At 41.1% G+C, this 21379-nt stretch overlaps 1 protein-coding gene across 1 annotated transcript; it reads right to left on the reverse strand.

The window, feature by feature from the left end:
• Positions 1 to 6985: 6985 nt before the first annotated feature.
• On the reverse strand, positions 6986 to 20906 carry LOC117043223 (cytochrome P450 2K6-like). Its single transcript, XM_033142687.1, has 9 exons — positions 20653 to 20906; positions 17709 to 17871; positions 16899 to 17048; positions 15755 to 15915; positions 15051 to 15224; positions 11630 to 11777; positions 8083 to 8267; positions 7589 to 7730; positions 6986 to 7233 (listed from the first exon to the last, which is right to left on the reverse strand). Exons 1-9 carry the CDS (start codon positions 20833 to 20835, stop codon positions 7046 to 7048), a joined length of 1494 nt encoding a protein of 497 aa, XP_032998578.1. The 5' UTR covers positions 20836 to 20906; the 3' UTR covers positions 6986 to 7045.
• Between the last annotated feature and the right edge of the window lie 473 nt (positions 20907 to 21379).

Below are 21379 nucleotides of genomic sequence, written 5' to 3' on the forward strand. Positions count from 1 at the left end.
GGTAGTGGATATTATGAAGGCTACAGTGCAATTTGGTCAAGGACAATGTCTTGCAACTGCAGTGAGCAGCATATATATTATCCTAGTATCCTAGAAAATCATTAAACCATCCAGTAAAATGGAAATGTGTCCTGTTTTGCCGCTCTATTTTTTTCTTATTCTGCACAACTATTCAAAGCTGTTCATTGGATGATTTGCCTTTCAGTTTAATGTTTACTCAAGGGGGTTCTGCCCACTTCCACAAACTATTGCTTTCCAGAACAGATTCAAATTCTCTTGAATGTGGCTGCAGACATGTCACCCAGATTTTGTATAAATTAATCTGTTATAATGGGAGTAAAGGGCAGCATTCTGAAATTCTTTGGAGTAATCATTGAAATGCTTTTAGGGATGGATGTTTCAAAGTGCACCAGTGTGGACTTCCATTGAGGCAAGAGGGCAAGCACCAAAGCCACGCGGAGCTTCTGAGGACCGCCAGCACCAATGGCGCTGCCTGGCTGGTCTTTGCACCCCCACCATGGCTGCCACAACCACCATGATTGGGGGGTAACCAGGGGTACCCAATGCGACAACCAGGGAGGCTGCACAGAGCCTTAGCGGTCAGTTTGGCCATTTCAACAAATTCTATTAATTTACATCTATATTCTGCTAAGGTTGGGGTCTTATCTCCCTTCCAGTTTTTTGCGATCAGCAATCTTGCAGCCGCCGTAGCATATAATAGAATATTTTTGTTTGTTTGTTTTTTGGAATACTTTCCGGTACTATTCCCAGCAGGAATAGATCCGGTTTTTTGTTAATTTTCAATATTTTCTTTAGATGTTCGTAAACTTCATTCCAGAAGGGCATTAACGTCTTGCACTCCCACCATACCTGCAGAAAAGTACCAATCTCCCCTTCACATCTCCAGCATATGTTCAATTGATTCCGATAGATCTTAGATAATTTTTCTGGTGTGATATACCAGCGGTAAAACATTTTTATCATAATTTCTTTTATCGCGGAACACGCAGTGAAATTCATTTCAATTGACCATAGTTTTCCCCATTTCTCTAAATCAATTACCTTGCCTAATTCTCTTGCCCACTTTATCATAACCTCTTTTGTAGTTTCCTCTTTCAATTCCCATTGAAAGCAGGAGGTTATATACCCTGGAAATGATCTTTTTCCTCGGCTGGATCAATTCCGTTTGTAATTTTGAGAGTCCAGATTCAAATCCTTCTTTTTTATCCTGCCTAAATCTTTGTGTCAACTGGTGGTATTGTAACCACGTGGTGCATATGTTGTTTATTTCCCCATACAGTTTTAATTTCATTCTCCTCAATTATTGTTAAATCTTGGTAGGTGGGCCAATTCATCTTGATGTTCTGTTTCTTTATAGCTATTGCTTCTATGGACGACATCCTTTTTGGAACTTTAGGTTCGAGCAGCCATTTGTACTTTCCCCATTTTATACAATGGTTTTCTTATAATATGGTTTAAAAATTCTTTGTGTACTGCTACTTTGTTATAAATCAAATAGGCATGCCATCCATACCCATTATTCCAACCCTCTAGATTGAGAATTTCGGAGTTATTCAGGGTGACCCAGTCTTTGACCCATTCTAAGCAAGCCGCCTCATAATATAGCCTAAAATCTGGGAGGCCCAGACCTCCTCTTTGTTGTTTGTCAGTTAACAATTTAAATTTAATTCGAGGTTTTTTATTTTGCCAGATAAATTTTCAGATGTCTTTTCTCCAATTGTCAAAGCACTCTTCCTTTACTATTATTAGCAGCATTTGAAAGAGGAACATTAATTTAGGTAAAATGTTCATCTTTACTGCTGAAATACGCCCCCACATGGAGATTTTCAACTTTTCCCAGCTTTCTAATTGACTTTTAATTCCCCTCCATGCTTTTACATAGTTATCTTCGTAAAGATTTATATTTTTCATCGTTATATTTATCCCCAGATATTTTGCTTTTTCTACAGTTTCCAACATAGTTTCAAATTCCAAATTTTTCCTATCTTTTTCATCCATATGTTTGTCATTATTTTTGTCTTTTCTCTATTCACTTTAAACCCTGCCACCTTGCCAAACTCATCCATTACCTTCATCATCTTGATTATGCTTCCCACTGGTTCCTCCACCATCAGTATCATGTCATCCGCGAAAGCTCTTATTTTGTGTTCAGTTCTTCCTATCTTAATTCCTTTAATATCTCTGTCGTCCTTAATAACTCTTATCAATACATCCAAGACTGTGATAAACAATAATGGGGATAGAGGGCAGCCCTGTCTTGTCCCTTTCTCAATGTCAAAAAAATCTGTTAATTCCCCATTTATTATTAAGCTTTTTGCTTTTGATATATTGCCTTAATGTCTGTTAATATTTTAGTTCTGAATTCCATCTTTTCTAGTACTTTGCCCATAAATTTCCAAGATACTCTATCAAAAAGCTTTTTCGGCATCCACCAATACAAAGGCTGTCCTCCTTCCCGGTTTCCAGTCCAAAAACTCTATCATATATATCACCAGTCTAAAATTATTACTCATTTTCCTGCCCGTAAGGAAGCCCGTTTGATTCAACGTGATGACTTCGTTTAATACTATTTTTAATCTTTTTGCTAATGGTCAGCATTGATTATGCTAAAATTTTGTTGTTAAATCTTAATAAACATATTTTTATAAAAAGAATAGAAAAGCAATGACAAACCTAGACAGCATCTTAAAAAGCAAAGACATCACCTTGCCGACAAAGGTCCGTATAGTTAAAGCTATGGTTTTCCCAGTAGTAATGTACGGAAGTGAGAGCTGGACCATAAAGAAGGCTGATCGCCGAAGAATTGATGCTTTTGAATTATGGTGCTGGAGGAGACTCTTGAGAGTCCCATGGACTGCAAGAAGATCAAACCTATCCATTCTCAAAGAAATCAGCCCTGAGTGCTCACTAGAAGGACAGATCCTGAAGTTGAGGCTCCAGTACTTTGGCCACCTCATGAGAAGAGAAGACTCCCTAGAAAAGACCCTGATGTTGGGAAAGATGGAGGGCACAAGGAGAAGGGGACGACAGAGGATGAGATGGTTGGACAGTGTTCTCGAAGCTACTAACATGAGTTTGGCCAAACTGCGAGAGGCAGTGAAGGATAGGCGTGCCTGGCGTGCTCTGGTCCATGGGGTCACGAAGAGTTGGACACGACTGAACGACTGAACAACAACAAATTATATGGAATGAATTCCCTTTTTGTATCTTTGCAACTCACCCTGCAGAATGCTCTTCAAGATATTTGCTACTAATAGCTGTAGCAGCTACAGTTGCTGGACTCACAATACAGCAGCTCAGCCCTTTCACCCAGTTCAGTAGACTCCACCATGGGAGCAGGACCAGGCCAGGAGAGTGCTAGAGTCCAGTCTAGTCAAGTTGCATGGGATCAGTTCCAATATGTTACATCTGAGGATGTGGAGAGGCTGCTTGGACAAGTGAAACTGACCACCTGTCTCCCTGATCCTTGCCCATCCTGGCTCATAAAAGCACTGCGGGTGTTAAGGAGCCTTCCCAGACCCACTGAAAGTGGTGGTTATAAAACCGCTTGTTAAAAAATAAATCTTTGGACCCAGCCAATATGGCCAACTATCACTCAGTCGCAAATCTTCCATTCTTGGGCAAGGTGATTGAGCGGGTGATTGCTGAACAACTCCAGGCATGCCTGGAGGATGTGGACCATTTGGCTCCCTTCCAGTTGGGATTAAGGGCTGATCATGGGACTGAAACTGCCTGGGTCGCACTGGTCAATGATCTACAGTGGGCTAAGGACAAAGGTGAAAGTTATTTCCTAGTTCTGCTGGATCTCTCAGTGACCTTTGATACCATCGACCATGACATCCTTCTGGACCATCTAGAGGGGCTGGGAGCTAGGGGCACTGTTATACAGTGGTTTCGCTCCTTCCTCTTGGACCGTGTCCAGAAAGTGTTGTTGGGGGATGAGTGTTCAGACCCCTGGGCCCTCATTTGTTGGGTGCCTCCGGGTTCCATCCTCTCCCTCATGGTTTTTAACATCTATATAAAGGTGCTGGGAGGGATCATCATGGGGTTTGCGCCACCTGAAGGAACAGATCCACAGCCTGGGAGTCATTTTGGACTCATAGCTGTCTATGGAGGCACGGGTCAATTCTGTGTCCAGGGCAGCTGTGTCCAGGGCAGACCTTTAAAGCCCTAAATGGCCTCGGCCCAGTATACCTGAAAGAGCGTCTCCACCCCCATCGTTCTGCCCGGATACTGAAGTTCAGCGCTGAGGGCCTTCTCAATGCGAGAAGTGAGGTTACAGGGAACCAGGCAGAGGGCCTTCTCGGTAGTGGCACCTACCCTGTGGAGTGCCCTTCCATCAGATATCAAGGAAATAAACAACCATCTGACTTTCAGAAGACACCTGAAGGCAGTACTTTTTAGGGGAGTTTTTAATATTTTATGTTTTATGATGCTTTTAATCTGTTGGGAGCCACCCAGAGTGGCCGGGTAAACCGTGCCAGATGGGCGGGATATACAGCACAAATATTTGCTAGGAATGCTCAGGAAACTGGAACAAATAGGCAGTTGTAAGGATAATAGGAGGTTCTGTAGCAAACAAAGGGTGTGTGTGATTTATAGGCTCTAAAAGAACAAAAGGTAATGTAATGTATTGATGATGATGATGATGATGATGATGATGATGATGATATGACACTCATCTGGCTGGGCTGCTCCAGTACCCTTTAGCCCTGCCATGGGAAGAACTGGAATCTTTACCTTTAACATGGTTCTGTGATTTGGGCAGCTCTTGTTCCAGAAACCACCCAGTTTCAAAAGAATGGTAATTGTAAGGATAAAGAGGAACAATGCTGGAATCAGCTCCATGCAATCCATTTCATTTCAGGAAGCAATTTTTTGGGAGTAGTGGTTATAATGACCGCTCGCCACATTAAAATGGGGGGTGACGTTTGCGTGGTCACGTGTAACCCCATGAATTCTTGGGCAACACCTGGTAGTTTGGCTGGCTGCACCCTCCCCCAGTAGGGATACCTGGGGTTTCCGCCTACCCAGCTAACTGTCCAATCCCGCCTGGGGGAGGCGTAGCCAAGGGATTGGCCAGGTAAGGGGAGGGACTACCCAGCCCACACAATAGAGAGTGTAGCTTACCAGGAAGCAGCAGCCGGGCTCCGGAGCTTCTCCCACCCTCAACTCCCTCAATTAACGCTTACTTTACAGGTTAACCTTTTTCCACAGGCACTCAGGTACTGCTATGCCAAGGCCGTTGTTGAAGGGCCGGAAAGGAATTTCCCTGCATTGGCAGGTTTCGCCTTTCCCGTAGCAATTTGTCACAACATTGGCGGTTTCAGGCCTTGGGCTGAATCCTTTAGTCATCTTTCTAAATGGGGGGGGATGGGGCGGTGACTCCACACCCCCATTGTGGCGGCGATAACAGGGTCCCCCGTTAAAGGGGTGTTGGGGGGAGGCATTGTCCATACGCCGAGAGGCGGCAAAATGGGGGGGGGCTATCTGCTTGAACATATGTTCTCCAGAGCTAGCCCAATCCCCAGACATTCTGGATAACCCTGCAGTTTTGCAGATCCCCGGAGGGGGCTGGGAAAGATAAACGCCCAATGCCTGAGCCAAGGTCTCCCTACATCTGAATCTTAATAAAGTTGTGGCCAATTTTAATCCCATAGCACATTGTCTTGTGTCATTATTCCGCTCAGGGGTCACCTGGGGTTTGGGGGACTCCACCTGTCCGCGCAATGAAAGCTACAGTGCAGTTTCATCAAGAGCTGCATTCGCCAACTGCAATGAGCAGCATATATATTATTGGATGATTTGCCTTTCAGTTTAATGATTACTCAAGTGGGTGGTGCTTACTTGCAGAAACTAAAGCTTTCCGGAACAGATTCAAATGCTTTTGAAGACTGTGAACTCATAACTCAGGATTATATGTAAGCTTAGTTTGTTACACTGGGAGTAGAGAGCAGCATTGTGAAATCGTTTGCAGATAGGATTATTCCACTTTAATTAGGGACAACGGCATTTAGTTTGAAAGTGTTCTGTATTTCATGAACTTTCTCCCATTGAAACACTCACACATCTTTTTCTTTTCAGCATAGTTTTTCTTCATTTTCATCCTGAAACTGTTTTACATGGTGGCATTAGGGTATATCTTTGTACACATTAGAGGATATGACATGCAACAGTGTAACTAAACAGTACATCCTCTCATGGGGCCCAAATCCAATCCTACAAATGTTATGGGGCCCAGTTAAGACAAAATTCAAAGTATTTTAGTGCATGTGGCTGGATTTTCTTAAGAGAGAAGAGAGATTCCAAGTGGACATTTTTTCTATTTCCTGGTGAGCACATGGTGTCTTCCATTGTCTCCATCGTGAAAGGGATTAGCTCCCTGTTCCCTCTCAGGGCAGTTGGTAGGCAGAGAAGGTTTTGAATTTTTCAGAGAAAGTTAATAACTATCTAGGAGTCCAGATACAGAGAGAAGATTGAAGATGGTTGTTTTATTCCAAACCAGAAGCAGAAAGTCACTGAACTAATTGGCAGCATGGAGATTCCAGAAGCAAACCCAGTTGCCACAACTATTATGACAGATTATTTAAAGAACCAGGAGGAAATGAAGTCATTGCCTGACAACAACAAATACAGTTCAGAATCCGAATACTGTACATTGCAGCCACAGAAGTTAACATACCCAACTTCCTCAGCCATTCCTCATAAGGCATGGTTTCCAGACCCTTTTTCATCTTGGTCACAATTCTCTGAACATCCACAGTACTTAGGAATATGATACTTCAATATATTTGAAGGTATATGTTAACATGGGAATACATGATACCAGCTTTGTTGGTTGATCTTTATGCCTCAAGTGTCATAAGAATGGCAGGTAAAGGGGAACACTTCAGGTTTGTGACAAAGCAGGCACCAATTCCACCAGTAGGATACTCAACCCAAATACCCTTGTAGAACAGGGGTGTTTAAAAAATGCTTTCATTGCACACACAGGTAGGATAAGCAACCCAGGAACTTGTGAGTCTTAGAAACGTGGCAGAGCGCAGAGCTGGTGGGGCATGGGCGATGTTGCAAGCCCAATAGCAGGAGTAAGGTCCAGGTCTTCTGGAGATGTTCCAGGGGGTGTCTGGAAGGTGAATTTCTGCAGGAGACTTGTGAAGAAGAGGAAGAGCTCCATTTTGGCAAGAGTCTCACCCAAACATGCTCTCCGACCTGTAAGGAAGCACAGGCAGCAGAGAAACTGGGTTTTGCAGTTGCTTAATAATCTCACAAATACCTTAAAGAGGACTAAAGTGCAGCGAGAAAATAACAGCTCATGGTGCCCATCTTAAAATAATTATGAACTCTGAATACAAGCCATCCTGCAATGCTGAAAACTGGGGGAGGGTGGGGGGAATCTTTTTCAGCCTGTGGCAGCACACCAATGGTCACCAGATCTGGTGGCAGAAATAGCCACAGCAACTGATGTGATTCTTTCCTTTGCACAATAGGTTACATTCCAGGCATGTAAAAATCCCATTGACTAAGCACACACTGTGCAGGTATACACAAAAAGAGGGGAAATTACCTGCAGAGAAAGGCATGAAAGCATCTCTCTTTACGAATTGTACATCAGAATTAAGAAAATGCCCAGGATAGAATTTATGTGGTTTCTCCCATTGAGATTCATCATGCAGCACAGAGGACAGCAATGGTAAGATGAAAGTCCCCTGCAAAGGCAAAGCAAGAGCTTTTTTAAAAAATAAAGCATATGCCTCTGGAATAATTAATATTCAGTGCAGGAGAAATGAGATTTGAGTTGATCTGAGAAATGTCTTTAGTTTGAAAAACTTTAATGCATAAACCATGATCTCCCACCAGAAATGGTTTGTTTTCCAACCTTGTGCTCCTTCCCATTGAATGGTTTAATGGGTTGAAGCTGATGCTGAAGAGCTTGCTTAAAATGGGATCCTATACAAGCCTGCACAGGTGTCACCCACAGTGAAATGCATGGGGCTTACTCCCAGGAAAGCCTTAAAATATATTGTAACTAGTAGGCAGCAGTTCAATCAAACTGATCACCTTTGGAATGAAGTAACCATTGAGGGTAACATCTGTAGCCGTGGCATGTGGCAAGTTGGTTGGGACAATATCGGCAAATCTTTGAATCTCATGGACCACGGCATCTGTATAAGGCATTTTTGTCCGGTGTTCAATCCTTGGCTGAGAAGATCCAACAACCTTTGCAATTTCTTCTTGGACCTTTACTGGGGGACTCAAAAAGAAAAGCATTCATTTTTCTGCTAAGATAATCTGTTTGACTTTGGTCTCTTAAAATATTAATCTCCACAGCATAGAACTGCCATAAACCGGTTCTCCAATTTCCTGGAGTCATAAATTTAATCTCTAGAATTTGACAAAGGTATTTTTAAACAAGACAAACATTTTAGCCAATAACCTGATATATTGAGGGAAGTGGTACCTTTTACATATAAAGGTAGAAAACAAAGATTTCAGGATCCTACAGAGCCAGACAAATTTTGGAGAAAATATAGGAAAGAGTTAGCTGGAGAAAGAGCTTTTGAACTGGAAGCTGGAAGATTCAACAGAGGTGGAGGCGAAAGAGAAATAAATAAGGAACAAGATGACTTTGAAAATTCTAAAGTGGAATGTAAATAGGTTAAATAATGACTAAATGAATAAAACTGAAGATGTTGTAAAGAAGTTCAACTTGGATGTTATATGCCTCCAGGAAATACACATTGTGAAGAAACACAGAAGAATTTTGATACATGAAAGACTGGAAAAGGACTTTTTACCTTCTGATATAACAAAAAATCTGGACCCAAAACAATTATTCTAAGATGAACAAGAGCAGTTTAGAAGAAATGGGTAAATATTTAGAAGACAGCAGACTACGTAAGATACCAAAATAATGGAATTACAGCCAGCAATTTTACAGGCAAAATTAGGGAAGGCATCTGGACCTGATGGACTTTCAGCAATATGTTATAAAAAAATTATAAGATTACCTAATGCAACCTTTAAAAGATATTGTGAAAATAACTTTGAATACAGGAGAGTTACCCAATTCCTGGAAGTGTGTATACATAACTTTGATTCATAAGCAAAATAGAGATTCAAAGCTGGTTAGGAGCTATCAGCCTATTTCGTTTTTGAATAACAATTAGAAACTGTTTGCAGACATATTACCTAATGTGTTGAAAACTGTATTAAAAGAGGTAATCCATCAAGATTAGGCTGGATTTTTGCTGGGAAGACAAATGAAAGATAATAATAGAAACATAACTGATGTAATAGAATATTTAGTAGTGAGAAATGAAAAACGGGCAGCTTTAATGTTTTTAGACTCCGAGAAAGCATTTGACAATGTCTCCTGGGACTTTTTTTTATCTTTAAGGCTTTGGAATATATGGTTTGTGGATACACTTTTATAGAAGCAGTTAAGGCAATATATACTGATCCAACAGTAAATAATGTATTGAGTGAGAATTGTAAAATAACTAAAGGAACTAGACAGGGTTGCCCACTGTCACCTTTATTGTTTATAACAGTTTTAGAAGTTTTGGCACAAAGAATATGGTGTAATCAAGAAAATAAAGGAATAAAAGCGGGAAGAGAATATATAAATATAATATATATAATATAATAATAATAATATAAATTAAAAACTTTTGCAGATAACGTGGTGATCTTTGTTGAGGAACCAATAAAGTCAATCCTGAAGGCACTAGAAGAGATGATTTTTTATTTTTAGAAATAGTAGGTCTTAAAATTAATAAAGATAAAAGCAAACTCCTGGTAAAAATATGAATGATGAGAGTAAAAATAAATTATCAAACTTAAAGAGTGAAAAGAAGATTAAATATCTGGGTGTGTGGTTAAGAGCAAAGAATATAAATTTGTATAAGGATAATTATTTAAAAACTTGGAAAGATATTAAATAAATTTGTAAATATGGAGTAGAATGAAACTTTCATAACTGGGAAGGGTGTCAATCATTAAAATGAATGTATTACCGAGGATATTGTTTTTCTTTATGCCTATTATTATTATTATTATTATTTATTGAATTTATATACCACCCTATAACCAGAGGTTCATAGATTAAATCAAAATATAGAACCACAAAATGCATAATCAAAATAAAAACAACCCAATAACCGCCCCCCCAAAAAAACACATTTTAAAATGTCATAGAATGCTTGAATCAATACCAGTGATCAGCAAGACAGATTGTTTCAACAAATGGCAAAAAGATATTTCTAAATATATCTGGCAAGGGAAAAAATGAGAATAAAATATAAAATATTGATAGATGTGAAAGAGAGAGGATGTTTCTTCCTGCCGCATATGAGATTATGTTATGAAGCACCTTGTCTGTGCTGTTTGAAAGAGTGATTGCTATTGAATAATCCACATATTTTAGATTTGGAAGGTCATGATTATATTTTTGGTTGGCACGCTTACTTAAAGTATGAAAATGTGAAAGTACATAAAGGTTTTTAAAAACCATATAATCAAGGAAAAAATGAATAGATAAGTATAAGTATAAAAACCTGAGATATAATCAACATGGTTACAATATCATCATTTGATTGAAGTATTTAAAAGGGGTATTGGGGTGGGGTTGGGGGTTGGGAAACAAGCATCACAACTAGAAAGACACCTGTTAAACTGTAATGTTAAAGTAATATCCAAAATTTATAAGATGTTATTGGAATAGGAGACAAAGGATGAACAAGTGAAATCTTCAGTGATGCTCTGGACCAATGAATGCATGGGAAAGTTTATCGAGCAAGGATATACAATTTGCAGAATGTTATAGTTTAAGAGAAAACTATATGAAAATGTTATATAAATGGTACATAACACCTAATAGATTGACTCAAATGTATAAACCCAAATTGAATATGTGCTGGAAACATAAAGAGAAAGGAGGTACCTTGTTTCATATGTGGTGGTCTAGTAATAAGGTTAAAGCTTACTGGGAAATGATATATAATGAACTGAAAAAGATGCTTAAGATGTTTTAAAAAACAGAAGCTTTTCATTTTGGGATTGGAACTACCTAAACAGTATATAAATTTATTTATATATACAACCACAGCTGCAGGAATATTTGCCCAAAAATGGAAGGAAGAAGAGGTCCCGACAAGAGAAGAATGGATACAGAAGTTAATGGACTGCACAGAAATGGCGAAATTACCGTGAGAATAATATATCAAGATAACATTTTTTTAATAGAAAGGAATGGAAATGGCTTATTGTGTATTTACAAACAAACTGTAAACATACTAAGACATTGGCAGGATTAATGTAAAACCCTGCAGTTTCAATATATCTATGGGATATATACAGTATGGGAATATATATCTAAAATAATATGTTGAGATAATTTGGAGTATGCAGGAAGATGAAACGAAATGTAAAGAACCACAGAAAGAGGGAGAAGGGAGTCCAGGTTGAAATGTTAAACTTATGATTGTTGTAATATATATGTTTATATAAATGAAAATTATAAATATTTTCTCTCTCTAATAGTTACATATAACTGGAATTAAGCTATCTCAGAATAATGGGAGCCAGCCCAATGAAAAGCACTCACTCTGAATTTCAGGATATTTCATCATCAGTAACAGCCCCCAGCGCAGTGTGGTAGAAATGGTCTCCATGCCAGCAGCAAATAAGTTGATCACAATAACTGTTAAGTTTCCGTTATGAAAATATGCATTCCTCTTGTTCTTCTTCTCCTCCTGGGTTGCAAAGAGTATGAACTGGTTAAAATTATTGGAGTGAGAAAAATTCATGTGCAAAGATAAAAATGAATACCTGACAGGACCTGATGATCCAAAGTATCATTGCACATCACCCCAATCACTGAGCAGTGAGAGATTCCAGGTTTTCCAGACTATGACATCATGATGAAAGAGGGCTTATTTAAACTAATAATAATAATAATAATTTATTTATACCCTGCCCATCTGGGCGGCTTCCAACAGAATGTTAAAATACAATAATGTATTAAAATACAATAATCTATATATATACAACTGGAACCTAGGATGCAGGGGCTCAGTGTCAACACCCCAAAATCTTGTGCCTCTCTATTGTCATAGCTGTTGTTCTCCATCTACTAGCTAAGACAGGAGGTCGGGGAAGCTTGGCAATCTAGCTCCTTCTTCTCGCATGCTAATCGTGGTGCTTAACTCCTTAGCCAACATCCTTTGTTTAGACAATGGAACTAGTGGCAGTATTTAAGTGATAAGTATATGGCCCTGATCTCAAAAAGAAACTTGTCTGACTGATTCAATAATAGATTCCTCAATTTATAATTAAAGTGTTGTTTTCTTCTGACATACATAGTTCTCAGTTGAACATCTCATAACATCTTTAATATATTTACTTGTAGTCTTCAATGTATTTATTCATAGTCTAAAATGAAAAAATGACACAGAAATACAGTGGACACTCGGGTTGCGAATGTGATCCGTGTGGGAGGCACTTCACAACCCTCAGCGTTCGCAACCCGCAGCACCGCATCTGTGTGTGGTGCGCAACCCAAAAACACGCAACTTGAAGTGTCTGTAACTCAAGGTATGACTGTACCACATATAGTGGTACCTCGGGTTACAGATGCTTCGGGTTACAGACGCTCCAGGTTACACCTTCCGATAACCCAGAAATAGTACCTCAGGTTAAGAACTTTGCTTCAGAATGAGAACAGAAATTGTGCGGCGGTGCGGCAGTGGGAGGCCCCATTAGCTAAAGTGTACCTCAGGTTAAGAACAATTTCAGGTTAAAAACGTACCTCCAGAACAAATTAAGTTCTTAATCAGAGGTACCACTGTATTGATTTGGAACTGTTTCATTAAACTGAGATAGACAATGTGGTGTCCTTCATATTTTGGAGATTGCTACTCCCTTCAGCCACACTTTCCAACAGGAAGAGTAACACCAATCGACTATGGCAGACCAACACGGCTACCCACCTGTAACTAATAGAGTTGCTGGTTGTAATAGCTGCCTGTCCCACTGGGAGCCAGAGGGGAGGAAGGAGAGGAAGGAGAATCTTAACAGTGGTGATTAAGAGGTAGGAGGATAAATACCTGGCCTATTGCCATAGAGCAAATGCTTTCCTACTGTGGGGTAACCTGCCTCAGATAATCAGCATACTTAAAACTAATTAAGTCCCAGTCTGACTGCACTGGCTGCCAACTGAGGACTGCAGTACTCAAGGCCTACCTCTCCCCATATAAATCGACCCGGATCTTGCAATAAGGATCTGAGGCCCTTCTTCATGTGGCTTTTCCACAACAGCAATGCAGGGTGGCAACATGAGAACGGGCCTTTTCAGCACCAACTCCCCATTATTAACAATTTTATGCCTCTCCACTCTAAGTTATCCCAATTGTTCATTCAATAGTTACTGCATGGCACCAACAGGCAATGGAGTGTTTTTCAGTATCTTCACCGCACTGAGCACTTTTCCTCATTTTTCTCATATTTTTCAATCTTTACTCCCAGGCCCCTCAGGTTCACCTTATTCAGCTCAAAAAGTCCAAATAAAGCTCTTTAATTGTTGTTCTCATCAAGTGTCTAAAATAGCCTTTCTCTGTTTCATTAAGATGAGTTATATACTTAACAGTATAATAGCCCATAATTATTTGCATATTGTATCTTCTTTAAATCATACTCAGTGCCACATTCCACTCTCATTTCTAGTTGGTCATGCATCATTTTGGTTTAAAGAAAAAGGAAATAATTCTCTCTCTCTCTTTTTTGCAATTTCTTCCAGTCATTTTCCAAACCCATGAGGTGAGGGCCTTTTTCTGCCTGGTTTGTTCATTTGAATTTGTTAACTAGAATGTCTCTTTCCAAATCCAATCTCTGCTACCTCCAATCATCTTTAAACATAATTCCATCAATCTCTTCCGGCTTCACAACAGCTCCTTTTACTTGTTTCATCCCTTGATAAAGCAGTAAAGCTGTTTTCTCCCATTAAGGCAGGGATAAGTTCAAGTCATTTCCCACGGGTTCTGTAGATTATTTCATCTGCAATTACATCTCTGATCAAATCTCTCCAAACTTTCTTCACATCTCATCTCTTAACTGTGTCAGCTGTTCATTAAGGCGTTATCATGGTTTTTTAAAGAAGCAATGAAGGAGTCAGTGTTATTTTTGCCATGATTTATTAGACTATTCCCCCTCCCACACTGGAGCATCTCCTATATGCTGTCCTTATGATGCAGATAAAATTCAGTTTTGTTTCCCAGTTAGGATAACACAGGAAAGACAGGAAGAAAACAGTTTTACAGACACTGTAGCTCGATAGTATAAAGCAAATTGAGGCCTATATGTCATCTTAAACTTTTGAAACTCATCAATAGTTAGTTTAAGCTTTTTGAAAGAATTTCCAACCTGTTATTTAGAACTCTGTCATCAACCAACCACCTGTTTCCTTTTCTGGGTGCTAATTTATTGGTAAACAGAATCTCAAATTCATATTCATTTTCAATCTTAGTCATGGTCAAAAGAACTGAAGCCCTAATTTAAGGGTGATTGTGCAGTGAATGGGCCAATTTTTTTCCTTGCTCTAAGATGCCTCTCCACCCTCAAAGTTTCCTATCTCCTCTGGTGTGAAGAACGCCTACTTCTGAGCACATGAGGCGTTATCCCATCCCTCACTTGTATCAAAAGGGAGTCTGGCAACCATCACCTCTCATCACTGCATAATTATCTCTCTAGGCAGAAGCATCAGCAGCCAAAGGTCACTCTGCCCTAATTACACCCCTGGAAATTCATATATGCCCATTGGCATGTTTTCTTGATCAGGGATTTTTTTCCAGAAATGCTGGAGAGCATGCAAACTTTGCCCCTGCAGAAGCGAGTTCTGTAACACATTAACAATGGCTGACTATTGGGAAATGGTAGGAAGTATACCAGGTTGGTCCTGACTACTCCTTACTTGCAAACATGAATTGAAAATGTCAACGCTTATTCTGGGCCAACTTAAAGGACTCCATTACCTCTTGCTGTTGGATAAGAAATGAGTCAATGAAGCTCCTCTGGTCATTTTCATCCAGATCTCTGAGGTGTTTTATGAAGGTGGCATTTATGAAGGCAAACAGCTCATCTCTGTTTTGAATGACAGTCTTATGAGCCCCCAGAAGAAAACCAAGAGCAGGAAACATGTTATACAGCTGAAAGGATAAAAATGTGAAAAAAGAAGAAGAGAGATTATGAAAGCTCAGTACTGTTCTCTCAATTGTGTCTCTCAAAGCATGGCTGCCCAAATACAAAACAAAGCAATTGAATGGCATTTGGAATGGGGGATGGGGTACCTCAGGACAGTGTTATTTATGTGCAACCCTGGGATAATAGGCCATGGCGGTTCTCCTCTGGAGTTTCGCCTTCAGAGAGGGAGATCTGCCCTTGGAGGCCCTTTTCAGCCATCGTGGAACCAACTATCACTTGTTCTTCCTTGTCCTTGGAGTCCGATGGCAGTGTGGCCAGAAAACGTTGTGCAAAGAGACTTTGTTGTAGTTATGGGATGACTGTGCTGTGTGAGTTTTCTAAACATTTCGAATCACCAGCAGGTTTCTCAAGATATCAATATTCTGTGTTTTTTAGTGAATCCTGAACAATATATAATAAACATACTGTCCTGCCCACTTTGCATACACTGTTATTACAATCAACTGTTTCTTTTAATTGGAAAAAAATAGATTACCGTGACTGAAAAGCTTCCGAAAAGCCGGATATTTTCATTGACCAACTTCAGAAGTCTTATGTATGTGGGATCTTCATAATCAAATCGCTTGCCTAGTAGTATGGCCACTATAATATTGGCAACAGCTGCATTCATAATTGTGGTGGTCTCAAACGGCTTTCCTATACAGAAATATGACAGTTAAACAAAAATATGGAGAGGGCATTGTTTGTAAGTCTGCTCTTTGTTGCGTTAAGTCCCCACTGGCAACTTACCTATGTGTAGACCTCATTTATCAAGGAAACTGATCCTAAGTGCTGCTGGATGTGGCCATAGCTGGCCTAAGAAATGCTTAAAAGGACTTGGAAGTCACAGCAGCTATTGGAGTATAATCTACACACTACAGGAACAGACCGATTAGGTCTCCAAAGGGAACCCTGGGAAGGGGTGGCGCTATGGTCTAAACCACAGAGCCTAGGGCTTGCCAATCAGATGGTCGGCGGTTCGAATCCCAGTGATGGGGTGAGCTCCCGTTGTTCGGTCCCAGCTCCTGCCCACCTAGCAGTTCGAAAGCATGTCAAAGTGCAAGTAGATAAATGGGTACCATTCCAGTGGGAAGGTAAACGGCGTTTCCGTGCATTGCTCTGGTTTGCCAGAAGCGGCAAAGTCATGCTGGCCACATGACCTGGAATCTGTGTGCGGACAAACGCCGGCTCCTTCTGCCTATAGAGCGAGATGAGCGCTGCAACCCCAGAGTTGTCCTAATGGTCAGGGGTACCTTTTATGGGCTCATCCACACTTCCACTTCACACACGCTTCCTAGGCATGGTAGAAGCAGTTTTTCCTTTTCCCCAGTCCTTTCCAAGGGGAACTCCACTCATTAGCAGTAGATCAGAACTAATGGCAATCTGGGGAAATCCCAAATTGCTCCAGAGCATGGTTTTTCCCAAGGGAAAGCAGCGGGAGAAGAGAAAGTGTGGATAAAGACCATGGAACACAACACTCCAGGCACCTTAAAGTGCCGTGCTTATGCAATGGTTTGACTTCACTTCCGGATGTACAATGGGATCTGTGCTTCTGGAAGTTAGGAATATGTAACACAATAGTCTTGGCACCTTTAAACTACGGTAGTGTAGCTTTGCACCAGAGGAAAACACCAACCCACCTTCATAAGATTCAAATTTCTTTATCAGGACACTGCATTCCTCAACAATTCTATCCTCTATGGTCCTCTTTCCCATTCCATAGTCCCGCAATGTGCTTAAAGCAAACCGTCGCATCACTTTCCAGTTCTCACCATTAGACATAACTATACCTGAAGAGACGGGAAGAAAGGTTTCATGTCTACATGACCATTGAACAAAGAATCAATAAATTATGTTCTGCATTTCTTCCATGGAACTGAGAATGGATCCCAGCTATTCTCGCAGTCAGACTCAGACTTCTGAGCTTTGACAAAGTAGCTGGTAGATGTGCAATCAAATCATGAGCTGAGAACAAATAGATAGATAGGATAGAGTAGAGAGTGGTTTGTACATGACAGTGGTCACAGCAGCGCTAAGCTTGTTACTTTGCATTCCATGGGCAGACATTATGGCTCCTTCATGTTTCCTGTCTGTGTAGGCTGGGCCAGAAAATGGTCAGTCAGTTTCCGCTTGGTGTGTGGCATTACTTTTCCATGTGACTATTATTAACAATTCACATGTGACAACTATTACATTTTCCTGTCCCATTCTCCCCCAGCTCTACAATATGACTGTTGGGAAGAAGTTGGGAATGGGAAAGGTTTGCTTCCAATGGTCTCCATGTTTGTTTCTTCAACAGAGCCCCATTGATCCACTGAAAGTCAAGACCAAAAAATGTTCGTCTGGTTTATCCTTTTTAACATTTTAGCTTAACCCGCAAATGCTCACCTGGCGGGACCTGTGAGTGTTTGCAAGCATTACCAGTTCCAACAGAATGGGAAGTGCCTCACCAAAGCCTTGTGCAAGCTCTTGAAATAATGCAAAGGTGGGCCTGTCTGCAAATGCGTCCGCCTGATTAACCAGAGCCTCCTTTACTGTCTCATATCCTGTCAACACCACAGTTTTCCAGGGTCCCATTTGTAAGCTGAAGACAGGCCCATACTGCTTTGACAACTGGAATTCAACAGAAGAAAAAGTGAGAAACAGAGTTTTGGCATACCCAAAGAATATATTAATGTAAATCATCTCTGACAGAACCAAGACTACATAAGCTTGCACATTTACCTAAGAGTAAAGGCTACTTTATACATTCCACAGAATCTAGTAGCAAAGTTTGACAGTTAGACTATTTTCAGTTTTTTTCAATAACTACTATTGAACTTGGTAGAAATTACTTCCATGTTATTGTGCCTTGGACTGAGCTGAAAACATATGACTTAAGAATAGTAATTTTGTGGAATGAATTCACTATTTGTATCATTGCAAATCACCATGGAAAACATAATCCAAATAACATAATGATAAAGTAAAAGAGCACGGTCTATGCCACAATGTTCTTCAATACATTTGCTACTAATAGCTGTAGCAGCAACAGTTGCTGGACTCATGATACAGCAGCTCAGCCTTTTCACCCAGTCCAGTAGACTTCACCGTGGGAGCAGGGCCGGGGCGGGATGGAGTCCTCACTAGTCAAGTTGGATGGGATCAATACAAAACTGCTTCCTTCAAGGATGTGGACAAACTGCTTGGACAAGTGAAGCTGACCACCTGTCTCCTTCATCCATGCCTAACCTGGCTCATAAAAGCTTTGAAGGGTGGTGAATTCTTCCCTCTGTTAAGGAGCTTTCCTAGACCCACTGAATGTGGTGGTTATAAAATTACTTATTAAAAAAAATTGGACCCAGCCAATATGTCCAATTATCACATAGTTGCAAATCTTCCACTCTTGGGCAAGGTGATTGAGCGGGTGGTTGCGGGAGAACTCCAGGCACGCCCGGACATTGAGGCTCATTTGGATCCCTTCCAGTTGGGATTCAGTCCTCATCATGGGACTGAAACTGCCTCGGTTATGCTGGTCAATGATCTCCAGCGGACTAAAGACAAAGGTGAAAGCTGTTTCCTAGTTCTGCTGGATCTCTCAGTGGCCTTTGATACCATCGACCATGACATCCTTCTGGATCGTCTAGAAGGAATGGGAGTTGGGCAACAGTGGTTTTGCTCCTTCCTGGGCCGTGTGAAAAAGTGGTGTTGGGGGATGAGGATTCAGGCCCCTGGGCTCTCACTTGTGGGGTGCCTCAGGGTTCTGTCCTCTCCCTCATGTTTTTTAACATCTACATGAAGCCGTTGGGTAGGATCATCAGGGGGTTTCGGCTGGGTTTTCATCAGTATGCGGATGATAACCAGCTCTACCTCTGTTTTAAAACAGAACCATTGAAGGTCCTGTGTGAGTGTCAGGAGGCAGTCTGGGTATAGATGGTGGCTGACAGATTGAGGTTGAATCCTGACAAACAGAAGTACTGTTTTGGGGGGACAGGGCACTGGCAGATGTGGGGGACTCCCTGGTCCTGAATGGGGTAACTGTGAACCAGAAGGACCAGGTGCGCAGCCTGAGAGTCATTTTGGACTCACAGCTGTCCATGGTGGCACAAGGCCTTTTTTTGTACAGGGCAGCTGTCTACCATCTCCATCTGGTACGCAGGCTGAGACCTTACCTGCCCGTGGACTGTCTCGCCAGAGTTGTGCATGCTCTAGTTATCTCCCACTTGGACTACTGCAACGTGCTCTACATGTGACTACCTTTGAAGGTGACCTGGAAACTGCAACTAATCCAGAATGCAGCAGCTAGACTGGTGACTGCGAGTTGCTACCAAGATCATATAACACTGGTCCTGAAAGACCTACATTGGCACCCAGTACATTTCCAAGCACAATTCAAAGTGTTAGTGCTGACCTTTAAATGGCCTCAGCCCAGTATACCTGAAGGAGCGCCTCCACCCCCATCATTCTGCCTGGACACTGAGGGCCTTCTGACATTTCCCTCAATGCAAGAAGTGAGGTTACAGGGAACCAGGCAGAGGGCCTTCTCAGTAGTGGCACCTACCCTGTGGAATGCTAGACTGGTGACTGGGAGTGGCTGCCAAGACCATATAACACCAGTCCTGAAAGACCTACTTTGGCTATCGGTACATTTCTAAGTGCAATTCAAAGTGTTGGTGCTGACCTGTAAAGTCCTAAACAGCCTCGGTCCAGTATACTTGATGGAACCAAGCAGAGGGTAGTGGCGCCTGCCCTGTGGAACACCCTCCCATCAGATGTCAAGGAAATAAACATCTATCTGACTTTTAGAAGACACCTGAAGGCAGTCCTTTTTAGGTAAGTTTTTAATGTTTTAGGTAAGTTTTTAATGTTTGATGTTTTATCGTGCTCTTAATCTGTTGGGAGCCGTCCAGAGTGGCCAGAGAACCCCAGCCAGATGGGCGGGGTATATTATTATTCAGTTGCGGCAGCACAAAAATTTGCAAGGAATGTTGAGAAAACCAGAACAAAATAGGCAGTTGTAAGGATAAATGTGATTATACCTTTAATGGCACCTCTCACATCTAGTTTAGAAGGATAGGCTCAAGGAGGTGGCTGGGCTAGGCAAGGTTTGCATCGGAATTTTTGCATCCTTGAAAATGGAGGCAGAGTCAAACGTGATTCGACACCAGACACCCCCAGTTATAAATTGCAACCAGGTCCTATGACTATTTATTGGGAAAGATGATAGGTGGTTCTGTAGCACACAAAGGGAGTGTGTGATTTATATGCTCTAAAAGAACAAAAGGTAATGTAATGTAATGTATTATTATTATTATTATTATTATTATTATTATTATTATTATTTCTACCCCGCTCATCTGACTGGGCGGCTCCAGTACCCTTTAGCCCTGCCATGGGAAGAACTGGAAGCTTTACCTTTAACATGGTTCTGTGAGGTCTCTTCTTATCCATGATGTGGAGATTCCCAATGAGAGGTAAAGGCCTTGGTCCTGGCGGAAGTTTTTGGGAGCTCTTGTTCCAGAAACCGCCCAGTTTCAAAACAAAGCTAATCATAAGGATAAGGAGGAACAACGCTGGAATCGGCTCTGTCCAATCCATTTTGTTTCAGCAAGCAATTTTTTGGGGGTAGTGGATATTATGAAGGCTACAGTGCAATTTGGTCAAGGACAATGTCTTGCAACTGCAGTGAGCAGCATATATATTATCCTAGTATCCTAGAAAATCATTAAACCATCCAGTAGAATGGAAATGTGTCCTGTTTTGCCGCACTATTTTTTCTTATTCTGCACAACTATTCAAAGCTGTTCATTGGATCATTTGCCTTTCAGTTTAATGTTTACTCAAGGGGGTGCTGTCCACTTCCACAAACTATTGCTTTCCAGGACAGATTCAAAACAGAGTTTTCGCTTTGAGGCAAATTGTTTCCATAGCGATCTTTTGGTGAGTGATTAATCTCCTCTCCCCTGACTCTAGTGTGACATTTCCCCCTTAATAATGGTGATTTTCTCTGTAAAAAAACAACAACTCAATAACCTTGGCCTAAACCCCCCCCAAAACGGAACTTTCCTCCCTAAAAGAAGCTCAACAACTTCGGCTGCCAGTTTTTACTTCCCTGCGAGTAGATCGCAGTCTCGTGGGAGTT

This window comes from Lacerta agilis, chromosome 3 (genome assembly GCF_009819535.1).
Source record: "Lacerta agilis isolate rLacAgi1 chromosome 3, rLacAgi1.pri, whole genome shotgun sequence".
Taxonomy (NCBI): domain Eukaryota; kingdom Metazoa; phylum Chordata; class Lepidosauria; order Squamata; family Lacertidae; genus Lacerta; species Lacerta agilis.